The sequence below is a fragment of the Microtus oregoni genome, unplaced genomic scaffold (assembly GCF_018167655.1).
Source record: "Microtus oregoni isolate MIOR12 unplaced genomic scaffold, Mior012 000005F_ref0000423, whole genome shotgun sequence".
NCBI classification, from domain to species: domain Eukaryota; kingdom Metazoa; phylum Chordata; class Mammalia; order Rodentia; family Cricetidae; genus Microtus; species Microtus oregoni.
The window spans coordinates 14,090,511-14,105,682 of NW_024543064.1; the positions used below are offsets into that span (position 1 = coordinate 14,090,511).

At 51.1% G+C, this 15,172-nt stretch overlaps 1 protein-coding gene across 2 annotated transcripts in view; it reads right to left on the bottom strand.

Moving 5' to 3' along the window:
• The window catches only part of Capzb (capping actin protein of muscle Z-line subunit beta), a 103,424-nt gene extending 88,613 nt beyond the window's left edge, over positions 1 to 14,811 (bottom strand). For both annotated transcript variants that reach the window (XM_041652513.1, XM_041652512.1), the window contains exon 1: positions 14,663 to 14,811. In XM_041652513.1, coding sequence (XP_041508447.1) covers positions 14,663 to 14,665 — 3 coding nt within the window. In that variant the 5' untranslated portion in view covers positions 14,666 to 14,811. The remainder of the gene's footprint in view (positions 1 to 14,662) is intronic.
• Between the last annotated feature and the right edge of the window lie 361 nt (positions 14,812 to 15,172).

A 15,172-nucleotide genomic window follows, 5' to 3' on the forward strand; every position in this document is an offset into this window, starting at 1 on the left:
GCTTTGCTGAGTAGCCCATTTCTAAAACCTGCTAATGCTTTAGCCCCTAAGCACACAAAGGCCATGATGTTACACTGACCAGGCGTCCAATATGAATTCATCCACATCGCACACTAAGGCCCTTACACAAAAATACTCAGAGTATCTCAGTCACTTTTCTATTGCTGTGATAAAACACCACAACCAAGGCAACTTATAAAAGCAAGGGTTTATTTGGGCTTCTGGTTCCCGGTTAGCGTCTATGACGGCCAAGCAGAGGTAAGAGGTAAGAGGTAGCAGGTAGCTAGCAGCTGGAGTAGCACCTGAGAATGCACATCTGGAACTATAAGCAGGAGACAGAGCTAACTGTGGGGAGAGTATCTAAAACCTCAAAACTCACTTCCACTGACAGACTTCCTCTAGAAAGCCACACCTCCTTATGCTCCCCAAACAGCCATGAAAAGGGGGTAGCAGACACGGGAGACATTTTGCTGAAATCACCACAAAGAGTTACATACTAAGCAGATGATGAAAAGCTGTGACCAAGCCAGGTGGTGGTGGTGCTTGATTTTAATCCCAGCCAGCACTTGGGAGGTGGAGGCAGGTTGATCTCTAAGTTCAAGGCTACCCTGGTCTACAGAGCAAGTTCCAGGACAGCCAAGACCATATAGAGAAAGCCTGTCTCAAAAACAACAAAAGACTGTGACCAGGGCTGGAGGGCACAGCTCAGTGGCAGGGCACATGCTTAGTAAGAGAGAGGGCCCTGGGTTAAAGCCCCAACACCCACCAAAAAAAAGGAAACTACTTTTAAGGAAAGTCAGCAAGCAGCAGCTCGGGCAGGGAGCTGGACAGGAAACAATGACAGCTAACCCTGTATAAAGGAGCCATCTCAACTTGCAGACAGGCAGAGGGAGGAAGTTAAGCTTGCTCTAGGCAGACAGGAGCAGGTCAGCTCCCAGGGCCCCAGAGGCCAGCAGCCAGGCTGAGGCCACTAGGCAAACACTCACTCACTACATGACCAGAAAGAACATGGGAGAAAAGTGCTTATCCTTTCGGCCCAACAGTTTCACTCCTGGGGACTTCCTCAGAGAGGAGAACAGGGGGCAGGCGGAATACAGACAGACAGACAGATGGATAGGAAGGAACCTACAAACTTCTATTAACCACAGGACCCCTTGGACAGAACACTAATTATTTTGCCTTTGCCAGGACTGTCACGAACATACTGCTTGCTATATGGTCTTCACACCCTATCCTTTGGAGGCCACATAAGTCTACATAATAGACATTACACACACACACACACACACACACACACACACACACCGCTAGGCAACCCCTCCCCCACTCTCTCCAGCACCCCAGTTCTGTAATCCACACTTCCCAAGTAAAAATCAGGAGTCATAGGTCCAAGAGACCTGGGTTTATTGGATTTCTTCTTTGACTGGGTCCCTGGACAAACTCCATACTGTGTAAGACCAGCTGAATTCTAAGACTCCACAGAGGTTGTAGGCAAAGGATTTGAGAGCAGCGTTAAGAGTACCTGCTTCAAGTCCTGCCTCTGCCAATATTAGCAATTTATAAACATTACACCACTCCGAATGGAAGGTCCAATGAACCAAGGATCTTGAGCACAGGAGCTTTCTGGGAACTCAGTGGGGCATTGCATACAAAACTCTAAGGGCCGACTAGCTCACGTCTGTCCCAGCGTACAGCCCGTCACTTGAGGATTGGAAATCTCAGTCTCTCCTCCCCCATCCCTTTCCTCAGTGGTGCTAGAATAAGACCCAAGCCCCACAAAGCATCCAGTTCATCATATCAAGATGGGTATGGTGACACATGCCTGTAATCCCAACAACTGGGTGGAGGAGGGCAGGAAGCCAAGGCCATCCCTGGATACAGATCAAATTCAAAGCCAGTCTGGGCTACATAAGACCATCTCAAAATTTTTACAAATTAAAGATTAACAGAAATGATGCAGGATCTGAAGATTCAACCCTGGTTCTATGTCTACATTCTACCAATTAGTAACATAGTGGGAGGACCCATCCTGGGTGCCTAGCAACCAATTACCTATGATTTCAAGAACTATTTCTTCTGGGGTTGGGGATGTGGCTCAGTTGGTAGCCCTGTGTTGAATTCCAGCACCGCATAAAACCAGGAATGGTAGTGTGTACCTGTGATGCCAAGTGGAAGCAGTTCAGAAATTTATGGTCATCTTTGACTACAAGGAGTTCTGAGATCAGCTTGGTCACCTAAGACTCTGCCAAGTCCCCGTCTCAAGAACAACAAAGCAAAACAAAACTAGAGGAATTTTGGACTGTGTGTGGTGGCGCATGCCTTTAATCCCATCACTCAAGTGGAGGCAGGTGGTATCTTGAGGCCAGTCTGGTGAGTTCCAGGACAACCAGAGCTACACAGAGAAATCCTGGGGAGCGGGGGAGAGGGGATTTGAATGTTTTCACCATGAAAAATGCCCAAGTAGATAAGTTTACGGACTTAAACATTATATAAAGCATATATGTACACACATTTTACGTTAAGGATGCCTCTGCTGCTCTTGTACTAGCCATTCAATCTTATACAAGGCATCTCATAACCTTTCGAGACTCCATTTCCATATCTGCAAACAGAGGTGTGGTCATGACACAGAGGCTCGCCCGCCCGGTGCTCCCCTTGCACAATGGGCCTGGAAGCAACACTGGGGGAAGAAAGAGGCCCAGGAGCAAATGTTGGCGCCTGACTGCAGGGCACTCCCTGCCTTAACCTGCTCTGGAGATTTACAGGATTTCTTAGTCCAGGGATTCTTAGAACCAGCCCAACATGACAGTCTGCATGATGAATGACCAACTTGCTGCAGACACACACAGGCCTATTTCAAGTGCCCGCACATGAAGCCTGAGACAGCGCTGTAAACAATTACTCTTAGTTAATCCTCTGCTCTCACCTACGGGTGGGGAAGCTGACCTTGGCAATGAGGTGGTGCACTGGTCCACAGTAGTCTCAGAGGATGCAGATGTGGAGGGGGTTCCCCAACACTGACATAAGGCTCCCTCCATTCCTCATCTCATTTCCCTTTATCAGCTTCCTTCTTACATACCTGAGTCCCAGCACTACCTGCTTTAATATTAAACACATGTGGGTGCGGAAGCACAGCTCCCCTCAGCAGAGTGACTAACTCAGAGGCCCCGAGTTCAGTTCCCAGCACCCATGTCAGGTGGCTCACAACCACCTATAACTCCAACTCCATAAAATCAAGATGCCTTCTTTTGACTCCAAGACATACATGGCAAGGACACACAGAGGTATAAAAATAAAACTTTTTTTTAAATATTTATTTATTATGTATACAATATTCTGTTGTGTATATGCCTGCAGGCCAGAAGAGGGCACCAGACTTCATTACAGATGGTTGTGAGCCACCATGTGGTTGCTGGGAATTGAACTCAGGACCTTTGGAAGAGCAGGTAATGCTCTTAACCTCTGAGCCATCTCTCCAGCCCAAAACTTTTTTTTAAAAAAAAAAATCAGACACATGGAATGGTGGGGGCATGCCTTTAATCCCCGGTGAAATCTCTAGAGTTCGAGGCCAGCCTAGTCTACACAGTAGTCTACAGAGCTACATAGTAAAGCTGTCTGAAAAAAACAAAATAAAATATCAGGCATGCATCCTCAAACAAAATAGTAAGCTCCTGAGGCAATTAAGTCTGGTGAGTCTGTGGCAATCTTCACAAATGCAGCATCAGTGAAAAGAAGCCAAGAGTGACTATGAAAACTTGCCACCTTCAGAAGAGAAAAAAAATGGACTGAAAAATAAGTACAGTATGGACAAGGAGCGCTGATAAGCATCATGCCTTGGCCCCTTCAAAGTCTCCAGGTACCAGGGATAGCTGACACACAAGCTTGGTCCCTCATGCTCAGAAGAGAGTTCGTTCCCGGAGCACAGCTGCATGATTGAAGGTGCTCAGGCCTGGTGAGGTTTGCAGCCTGCCTCCTAAGAGTCGGATCAAGCCTATGGGTGTTCATAGCATGGAGCTCTTCCCAGCATGCAGTGCAGTTAACAGGTTAACAGACTATGTCTGGCTCTGCACTGACTTTAATCCTCACAAACCCACTGGAAGTAGTTTTCCCCTCTTCCTGCAGTGCTGGGGTCTGAGCTCAGAGCACTTACCCTAGACAAGCACGCTCCCACTGAGCTACAGACCCAAACAGAAATTGCTGCTTTTTTATTGTTGGGTTGGGGGGAGGTTTTTTATTAGTGCTGTTTGGTTTGTTTGTTTTTGAGTCAGTCTCATTATGTAGCCCAGGTTGGCCTGGAATTCAGAGATCCTCTTGCATCTGTCTCCCAAGTACCGAGATCAAAGGCATGCACTATCACACCAGCGAGAATAGCTCGTTTTATTCTCACCATTTTAGAGACAAGGCAGAGACAAGGACCTCATCCCTACCTCTCTTCCTCCAGCACATGCCCTCACATCCTTGGACTCAGTAATCAAGATGGCTTGCATCAGTCCCAGACTCCATGAATGGATGCTCGGATTCTCCTGTAACTTCAGGCCAAGTGCTCAACACCCACTGGCTTTATCGGGATCACTGGTGAGTCTCACCAAGGTCACACTGTCGGTCTTCGGTATCAAGAGTGAGCTGACCTGACCTCAGGGACAGACCTGCTCAGCCCCTCCATTCCTGTCAAGCTCTTGACTCTGATGGCTGGTTTAGCCTTCTGAAAGCGGGTTTAAGAGAAGGCAGAGATCCAAGGAACACTACACACTGCTGGGTCTCCCACTCAAATCGCCCTGCTCTCTTGCCCATGTATTCTCTCTATTAGGATATAACACATATTATGACAAAAACTTGGTGTGGGAGAATTGTCTGTATTCTGTCAATCATGTTTTAAATAAATGCTGATTAGCCAAGGCAGGAAGTATAGGTGGGACAGCCAGACAGGAAGTAAAGGCAGGGCGATGAGAACAGGAGAATGCTGGGAAGGAGGAAGCCCATTCCTACCCAGTCCTGCCCAGACCACAGAAGAAGCAAGATGTGACCTGCCCCAGTGAGAAAGGTACCAAGCCATGTGGCTAACATAGATAAGAATAATGGGTTAATATAAGTTATAAGAGTTAATAAGAAGCCTGAGCTAACGGGCAAATCAGTTTATGTTTAATGTAGACTCTGTGTGATTTTCTTTGGGACTTGCTGGCTGTGGGAACTGGGCAGGACAGAAACCCCAAGAGCAGGCCCTCATGTTACAAAAACTGGTACTAATTTTTAGCTACTCAAAAATGGCAGTCTCACATGGTTCACCCTCAAATAGGGAAGCTCTTCACTACATAAAGAGCAAATAGACAATTCAGCCATTCAACAAACACCAATGGAGCCACACCACATGACAGGGACAATGGAACACTGCTGAAGTACTCGCAACCAAGCAAGGGTACCATTTCCCATCCAAGGAAAATAAACAAACTGAGCAGACAGAGTAAGAATACCCAACTGGGTGTGACCAAAGCCACCTATAACACCAAGTGCCCAAGGCTTGGGGTGTGATAGACAATGGAACCCTGCAGCACTTACCAACCAACACAACCAGCACAACTCCCAGCAGGGCCTGCCATGAAGGTCAACCTGCCGCTGGCCTTCTTGCCACTCCAGAAGCCCAGGGTGCTGGTATTCCCGCAGAAAGACCTGTCCTGCTGCTGAGACACAGGTCCTGCTGGTGGAGGCTAAAGTCCATGCTGCCAATGCTTCCAGGCTAGCAGTAGTCTTTCCAAAACCATGCCAAACCTCCGGCCCAAGAGCTTTTAATTTCAACAACCTGACCCAAAATACAAACTTCTAACTTCTACACTATGCCCAAACTCTCTCAGCCACTGTGGCTGAACTACACAGGGACCATTTGGCTTCAGTTTTCTCATCTATAAAATAACCAACCCACAGAATTCAACTGGCAGGAGCTTTTGAGAGGGATGGGCCTGGAGCCCATGGTAACTACCAGTGCCTTGCTGGGGCCCCTGAGTCAGTTACCACAGTTACCACTTTCTCTCTGAGCTTTGCTTTCTTTATCTGCAACAGGAGGAAATGGATCTAGGGTTGGGGTTGACACAACTAGAGATCAGATTGTGGGCACCCCCTGGCAGCAGGAAAGGGACACTTGTGACTAATGGGAGCTCCAGGAGTAGGTACACAATCAACCATGCAGTTTCCCGACAACCACCAATCCCCGGACCATCAGTGCACAACTCGAGCCCAAAGCTGTCCCCTCCATCACAGGATAGCCAGAAACAACCACTGACATGACACACACAGGAAGATGCTGGGGCCTGAGTGAGACGGCACCATAGGGGCTTTCTGCAGACTACACACCGAGAAGGCTCACAGCGGAGATCCTCCCCAGTGAATGGCCAGAGAGACGCTTCAGCATGCAAAGGTGCTTTTGGCACAAGCCCTGGAAACTGAGTTCAATCCTTGAGTCCCTGGAATTCATGGAAAGGTGGAAGGGGTTGTCTTTAATCTACACACACACACACACACACACACTCCTCAACAGAAGCTGGTGTGATGGCACACACCCTTTAACCCTAGTACTTGGGAAGTGGAGGCAGGAAGATCAGGAGCTCAAAGACATTTTGTCTCCATAGCAACCTGTACCCTGAACCTACATGAGGTCACCAGGCAGTTAAAAGAGGTGCAGAGGACCGATAAAAACAAAACCATGTGGCACAGGGAGAAATTCTAGAGTGGCTCCCTCAGAGACTGAACTGATAGGGTCAAACTCTGCACCAAAGGCTGGGTGCACACATGCTCTCCTTGGGTCTTTGAACACCAACTACAGCATAGGAACCTGCACATGTAAAATCAGAGAAAGCCTAGCAAAGTCAAAGACTCAAGCAGAAAAACCCTGAGCCACAGCACAACACAAGCCAGACGGACCTGAACTCTCCCTCTGCCATTCACAAGTGCCAGGAAACCTGGCTTAGTGCTAACTGGAAGCTGGGTAAGATCCATCTGCACCAGGGGAGCTGGTACAGGCAAAGGTATCTTCCACAACTTGAGCACAGTCTCACACTACAATAACACTTTAGCCAAGGTCCAACTACGTAAGCACTGTGGTCCCTGAGGGTGCCTGCTGAGAGCCTAGCCACAAGGTTGTATTTGAAGGTAAAGATGGTTCCTCTGGTAAATATAATCTCCTAATTTTTTTTATATGTTAGACCACTATCATAGTGGCCAGTCAGACAATGGTTCAGCTTGATGAGTTCAGCACAAGAAGAGGAAGCTTCAGGGAGCAGTTTAAGCAGAAGTTCAGAGTCGAGGCCAGGGGGAACAGCTGCCAGCGACCCGCAGCGTGGTAAGAAGAACTCTGAGGCCAGAAGCACAGGACTGGAGTTCTCACCAGGCTGGGGTTTAACTGGGCTGGTCCCTGAGCCTGCAGGCTTTGGACTAAGGACTCCAATGTAGCAAGCAGTCTCTAGTCTCATAAGGGCTAGTGCATGCCTCCCAGGCCAGCTGGTAGGTTACATGAACAGCCAGCCATTTTATTAACCCATGTTAATAAAAATAACCACATAACAGCAGCTAACACGCCTCTCATCCTCCAACCATGCCAGGCACTGCCTACACTTTCCATAGACACTCAGGCAAGGCCAGGGATGGCAACCGCTCAGGCTTTGGCCACTGCTTTGGACCAAAACAGGATTAGAGGACTGAAATCGACCACAGGGAAGTCAGAGACCACAGAGTCAATGTGGACGCAGGAGGAAGCACAATAAATAAAGGCAAGGAGGCCGCCTGGGTCAGAGTGGCGGGCGTCACCCCAATTCTGTGCTTATCTCTAGTTCACCCAGAATCTCAGACATGCCACTTCTCCAGCCTCCCCCATGGAAGTAGAAGACTCTGGTGGATGGACCTAGTAGGTTTATCTCATGGTAAATAGCAGATGTCTACAGAATGAATGACATGGAGCTGGAGAGATGGCTCAGCAATTAAGAACTTCTTGCAGAAGACCCAGTTTTGGTTCCTGGCACACACTGTGGCTCAAAACCACCAAAACTCCTGACACTCTCTTCTGAACACTCTCACACATAAAATAATAAACCTTAAGCCAGGCAGTGGTGGCGCACACATTTAATCCCATCATTTGGGAGGCAGAAGCAGGAGGATTTCTGTGAGTTCTGGGCCAGCTTGGTCTACAGAGTGAGTTCCAGGACAGCTAGGGCTGTTACACAGAGAAACCCTGTCTCAAAAACAAACAAAAAAAAAACCCAAACAAACAATAAATAGGGCTGTAGAGAAAGGAAGAAAGAAAGAAGTAGGGAGGGAAGGAGGAACGGTGGAAGGATGGATGGCAGGCAGGCAGGCTAGGGGCAGCTGGGCCTGGAACCAGGACAGCATAGGGAAGCCTTGGTTTCCTCATCTGTATCATGATGGTAGCATGGCCTGTCTCATAGCACTGAATGGAATATTAAAACAGCCAATTGAAGCAGCTCTTGTTGCTCTTACATCCACTCTGCAGTCTCCCACACTGTAGAATCCCTTAGTAGATAAGGGTCTCAGGCACTTTTATGTGCTTTGAACCTAGAGTAAACTCGGCTAAACAAGAAGCAGATCCAAGATGGCTGGCTGCTCATCGGGCTAACCCGGGTGAAATGCCCACTCAGTTGTCAACCATCTACCAAGGTTCGGTGGACGCCATCATCTAGGATTTTAAAAAGTCAGAAGCAGTTGGTGTTAATGACGAATAACCCAAACAGAATGGCCACACAGCGATTTCAGGGGAGGGGGGCAGGTGCATCCCTTACCCAGAGATGGCAACTCTCTCCAGCTCTCTGTGCCTTTCTCCTTCCTTCCAGACCACAGCCACAGTGGCGAGACCCTGGGACCTCTCCGGTGAAGCCTACCGATGCATCCCTCTGCCTCCCTCCTCCATCTCCAGGATCTCTCTACACAGCACAGCTAGAGAATTCGTGCTAAAATACCACTGCTCCATCAGCCTACTCAAATTTCCACCTGCCCTGTGAGAAATGTCACTGGCTCCACGCTGTCCAGAACAAACGCAAACTCCTGAGCTTAGCAACTTGAATATCTGGCAACAAACACTAGCGCTGTCTACCCTGTGGTCCTGAAGCCCACGAGGCTGAGGACACACTGACCTTGGACTTAGTAAGGGGGACTACCAGGCTGATAGTGCCACACCCAAGCCTCCCCTTCCTCTTTGGCTGGGCGAGGTCTTCCTGGGCTCCAGGCCCAGCCCCCAAGCTGGCTTAGGACTGGAGTATCTACAGAGCTTCCTGGAGGAGGTAGTGGAACATACACACATATACACACACACACACACACATACACACGCACGCGCACATGCACACACACACACACGCATACACGCACACCTACAACTCACAAGTGGCCCTTTAAATTCCTTCTCCTATACATTCCCTCTCAGCTGTACTAAACTTCTTAGGCACACCTCGCCTCCTCTCCAGGATAAGATGACAAGGACTGTGGCTTCCATTTGTGTCACGTATACTTGGCTATACAAAATACGTCAGAAAGCAGCCATAGCTCCAACTTAAGTGGGTGGGAAGTGTATTAAAATGCCGTTTTTTGAGCCAGGAAAATGGCTCAATGGTAAAGGTACTTGATGTCAAGCCTTAAGATCTGAGTCTGAGCCAGGTGGTGAAGGCTCACACCTTTAATCCCAGCACTGGGGGGGGGGGGGCAGAGGCAGGCAGATCTCTGTGAGTTCAAGGCCAGCCTGATCTACAAGAGCCTCAGACAGGCTCCAAACTGAGTCTGATACCTGAGAGCCAACTCCCCAAGGTTATCCTCTGACCTACACACACACACACACACACACACACACACACACACACACACACAAAATTAAACCATTTCCTTTTCCTGGTGTCCCTATGAAATGCTCCCCTCACACTGCGCATCAAGGAGCTTAGGGGAGAAAGGACGAGGGCACAACACTGAGAGGACACCAGGACTGCATCCAGGTACACCCGTGCTGAAGGCAGCAAAGCAGAGACAGCCATCTCTCAGGTCACACTTCCGGCTTACTTGGCGCCATCAAACACTTCCAGAGCACCAGGTAGTCAGTGCAAGGTACAAGTGATAAGGTCCTAGGGCACAAGAGCTCAATCAAGCTTTCTGTCCCGTCCACTCTCAGAGGGGACTCCACCCATGCAGACAACACATCCAAATCTAATCACTTTCTCTGTGTTTGAGGGGAGGGACGGTTTTTGAGACAGTCTCTCTGTGTATCCCTAGCCAGCCTGGAGCCCTGCTATGTAGATCAGGCAGGCCTTGAATTCATAGAGCTCTGCCTGCTTCTGTCCCACAAGCATGGGGATTAAAGGAATGATCACTATGTCTGGCTCCAAGTCTGACTTCTTATGTTCTGCTGTCTGTGATTCAAGGCTGAACCTTCCAAGCTTTTGCAAGGCAAAATCAACAGCTTCTGGCAGAGGGCACGGCACAGGGCTGGAGCCCCAGCAGTATCCCCATCTCCTTACACTCAATCATTAATCTGGGAATGCCTAAAATGGTATTGCACCAGTTGCTCCCAAAGCCAGGGAAGGTGCATGATCGCTTCTAGGCTCCCACACCCCACCCTCAACCAGAGGATCTGCTCCAAGTCCCTATCCCTGCAGGACTTACGGGTCAATACTTAAACCCACTGTCTTACACGGGACCTGTTACCACACCATTCACTTCAGATCCTCCTTGAGCAAAACAGGCTCAACAGTTGTTGTGCCCAGACTCTGGTCAGCGACCATGGAGGACGTCCACCATGCCCAGGAACAGGCTGCAAACACACACACTTCATTGCGCCGCATGGCAGACATGAAACCAACACCACTTGAAAAGCCAGAAGAGCAGAGCCCAGCTCAAGCTGCAGCACTCCCTTCCCTTCCATCTCCGCCACAGCTCGGGCTCATGTGCGCACAGTTGCACAGTTACATTGAGCACGTTAGGGAAGAGGGAACAGGTGGCTCTCTCACAGGTGGCCCAGGCCAGCCCTGAACTTGAGTAGCTGGAGTTAGAAGTGTGTGACACTATACCCAGCTTTCCAAGCTGCATCCTGTCAGTCCAGGGTCCCTCAACGGTGGAAACCAGAAAGCCCAAATCCGCGTCTGCCTCGCTCTGCCTCGCTGCCTCCTGGCACATAAGCAGCGCATCGCAGTCACATGATCCATCCACCAAGGCAATGGTACCCAGTAGCTTCAGCCAGCAAGGGGCCTTGTAACCGCTGAGCAATAAGCACCTCCCACTCTGGCAAGTCCCTTGCCCTGCCAGGCCACCGTATCTGTCCTCCTTCCTCCTCCATAGGATCTAACAGTATATAGTTTCCAAGTCTTAAACTGGTAATCACCAGTTACTTTTCCTTTTCTTTTCTTTTGTTTTTTTTTTGGGGGGGGGGGACAGGGTTTCTCTGTGTAGCCCAAACTGTCCTCACTCTGTAGACCAGGTTGGCCTCGAACTCCGCCTCGAGATCCGCCTGCCTCTGCCTCCCGGGTCTGAAATTAAAAGTGTGCACCACCACTGCCTAGCTCACCAGCTACCTTTTATAACATCAAAAAAAGACTGGCTGGATTTACTTGATTGGGGCTATAAAACACACATGGGGTCTCTGAGTTGAACTATGCATATTTAAGGTACGGGAGTTAGAGCAAGGCTTGGAGGAACCAGCTCTCTCCTTCTCTATAGGAGTTCCAGAAATTGAACTCCCATCCTCAGGCCTGGCACAATCACCTTTACCCACCAAGCCATCTCTCTGGCATCTGAATTATGTATCTTATTCAAAGGAGGAGACCACCAAGATACATTAGTGCCTGCTCCAGGATTTCGTCTTTTAACAGGGGAGCCGCTCCAACCAGCTCCTATCAGCAATGCCATCTGAGCTGGACTGGCAGCTCCTGAGGGGCCACGCTGGCCTTTCACTACTACAGTTCCACCACCAAGCAACAGCATCTTAACTCTCAGAATAATAACCCCTGAATTAGAAGCCAGAGCTCTGACAGGCAAAGTGCTCTGAAACTGCGAAGCACTCAGGGGCAGTGGTAAGACAGCTTGCTAAGGGAGTGCAAATAAACTCCATTAGCCTAAGCATTCTTAACAGGGATGGTGAACCTGACTCCAAGAAAAACCATGGCCTCCACCCCAAAATCAGATGCATTTTCAAATCTCAGGCCTCTCTTTCCCTCAGTAGAAAACTGGAGCTGGCTGTTTGCTCTGCCACCACCCCAGTGAAAACAAAACCCCAGTGGTCTTCCTTCATTACCTACAAGGAAACCCCATTCTGCCAAATGGCTTGACCCAACTACCCACACCAGGGCACCAGATCATTCAAGCATGGTATAGATCTGACAAGAGGCAGTCAGAAATTACTTGGGAGTCTGGGGGATGTGAAGAACACGTTAGGGAGTGAATGAGTAAAACTCCAAGTGGCTAACGCTCAGAGCCATGTGCCGGAACACTATGAGCGATCATTTCTTGTCTGAAACACGGCCTCATTCTCACTGACACCCAAGCTGGCCTTGGACGTCTAAACAGCTGAGACTACAGGTGCCGCCCTCCCAAGCCGTATCTTTCAGTCTTAGGTACTGTTCTAGAACTCAGATAGAGACAGCAAACATAAGACCAAAATCCCAGTCCCCAGAAAGCTCGGGATCAGGACTACACAAGCCACACTCCTCACTTTGACATTTCCTACTAGGAAAATTCACACTTGTCGGCAGAGATAAGTACCCGCTCCGCCCTTGCCATGTCTGAGTATCCCATCATTATGTTTCTTAAACAGGGCCATCATATCAAACATACAAGAGCACACAAGGAAGATGACTGCCTGGAGCCTGCCAGGCGTGCTTCCACAGGCCAAGAGCGGTCTGTACTCAGACTGAGCAACGCTCTGAATACGCTGGGATGGATGTGGCGGCCTTTCTCCACCTGTCTGATGGAGACAGCAGAAGCCTAGAGGACTAGGCCACTCCACAAGCATCTCAGGCTTTGGCCACCAGAGCACACACAGAAAACTTCACTCTACTTTTCAAAGTCTCACCCAAAACTGTCCTGGACAAGTCCTTCCCCATACAGACTATGGTCAGGGTCCAGAGGACCCAGGCCAGCTTTCAGACAAGAGCAATAATACAAAAACGTCTTGCCTACCTTTTTAATCAATATATAGAAAGTTTATTAGCCAACCAGAATTAGGCACCCTAACTCAGCTTATACACCCTTGATTAAACAAGTTACAGGACTCCTCAACGTCTACTCCCAAATATCTATCAGGCAGGTGGGGCAGCTGGAGGATGCCTTAACTCTGTCTACTTTTCAAGCTTCCTTGACCATGTGAGGCCCTTCCATCAAGGTGTTAGGCCTGCCCTGAAGAAGGTGTCCAAGTGGATTGGGGGGGCAGGGTAATGGGGGGGAGACACTCCTCAAATAAGTTGCTGGCATAGTGTGCCTGCCTTCATTACCAAAACAAACAGCACAGAGTTCAACCAGGGATCTCAGCCTGCTCGCTCACCTGATCCGAGGCACCTCCATAATCAGCAGTTCCAACCCTTACAAGCTGACAGTTCAGGGGGAAAGGGAGGCTGCGCCTGCTAGGGTGCATCGTGTCCCGGCCCTCTGTTGGGCTCTGGGCTTGGTGGCCCCCAGCCCAAGAGCTGCGGCCTCACAAGAACGATTGTGCGCTCATCCCTGTCCACTTGGCTTACTCACCGCCAGTGTTCGGCTCCCCACTCAGCCAGGGCGCCCCGCAAGACGCTCTGCACTGGCAGCACTGAGGCGGCGGCCACGGGAAATGCTCTGCTCTGCCTTCCGGGCACACAGATGCCGCCCTTTTCTCCCTCACACCCAAGCAGCCTCCCCAGAAGGGGCAAGCCTCAAGTCTAGGAAGGCACAGCACCCGGACCACCCCCACCCCGGCTGGGGCTCTCCCCCGCTTGGCAGAGACAGCCAAGAAGGAGCGTCCTAGGAATTGGGGAAGGGACACCTGAGTCGGGAGCAGGACACTGGGCAGGCAGGGAGTAGATAGGGAGGGTGAGGGTGAGAACCGCACTGGGCTGACGCAGACTAAGCTAAGTCGTGAGAAGTCTGGGGGAAGGTGATTTCTAGGACCAGGGTCAGAGAGGTGCAGGAGGGAGACAGCAGAAGTAGAGTACAGACTTGAGGACCACGGAGAGATTCCATGGGGGTGAAGGAAACAAACGCAGGCTGAAGCCACTGGCAAGGGGTTATCGGGGTCCAGGCTGGGTCTACGAAGAGAAGAGTTTGGGGAGGAGGGGGCCTAGTCTGGGCCACAGCAACAAGAAGCACCGTCCTAGCCTGGGCCCTGGGAGCCTAGCTCAGGCCATGGGATGCAGGCCTGCGAGAAGGGTGCCTGGCCCGGCCTCTAGGGAAGGAAGGTCTAGCCTGGGATCCTGGAGACTAGCCTGGACATGCAGGGGAAAGACCCGGAGCTCCACTTGGAGCCCAGGGCGGGGTCACGGGACACCCGAGCCTCCCGCGGCCCCCTCCGGACCAGAGGGGTGGCATCTGCCTAGGGTCTCGGACCCCGCCCCTCCCCCACCCTGGGTCCCCACCCTCCCCAGGCCGGCGAGTCGGCGGAGAGAGGAGGACGTGAGTTCCCGCAGGGGGTCCCGGGATGGGGCCGTGAGGGAAGGGGTCCCTTTACCATGGTGGCGGCGACGGCGGCGGTCCCTGTCCCAGCGTCTGTGGCTCTCCCCCCCGCAGCAGGGCCCGGCGCTTCCACTTCCCCGGGTGCCCAAGAGTGAACATCCGGGTCAGCGCCCCCCTCCCCCCGCCCGCGCCGGGCCGCCGCCACCTTCCTTCCCCGCCCCGGCCAGCCCGGCCCGCCCCCCACGCCGCTAGCTCGCGACCAATGAGCGCGCCGGGCCGCGGCGATCGCCAAGTATGGAGCGCGGCGCGGAGGGCGGAGTTAGGGGTGGGCCCTGCGGACGAGTGGGCGTGTCCTGGCATGGGGGGGCGGGCCCTAGGCCGGCCAGGAGCGACGGTTCTGTAAGCGCCGGGGTGCAGCGTACTGGAGAGACCAAGGTAGCCCGTGGCATCCTCCTACGGCCAGCTTCGCATCTAGCCTTGGCGGGAAGTGGGGTACCTGAGAATGGAGAGGTTCACTGACCCCCTGGGTGGAGGATGCGGAAGGCCCTGAACTAGGAGGGGACGG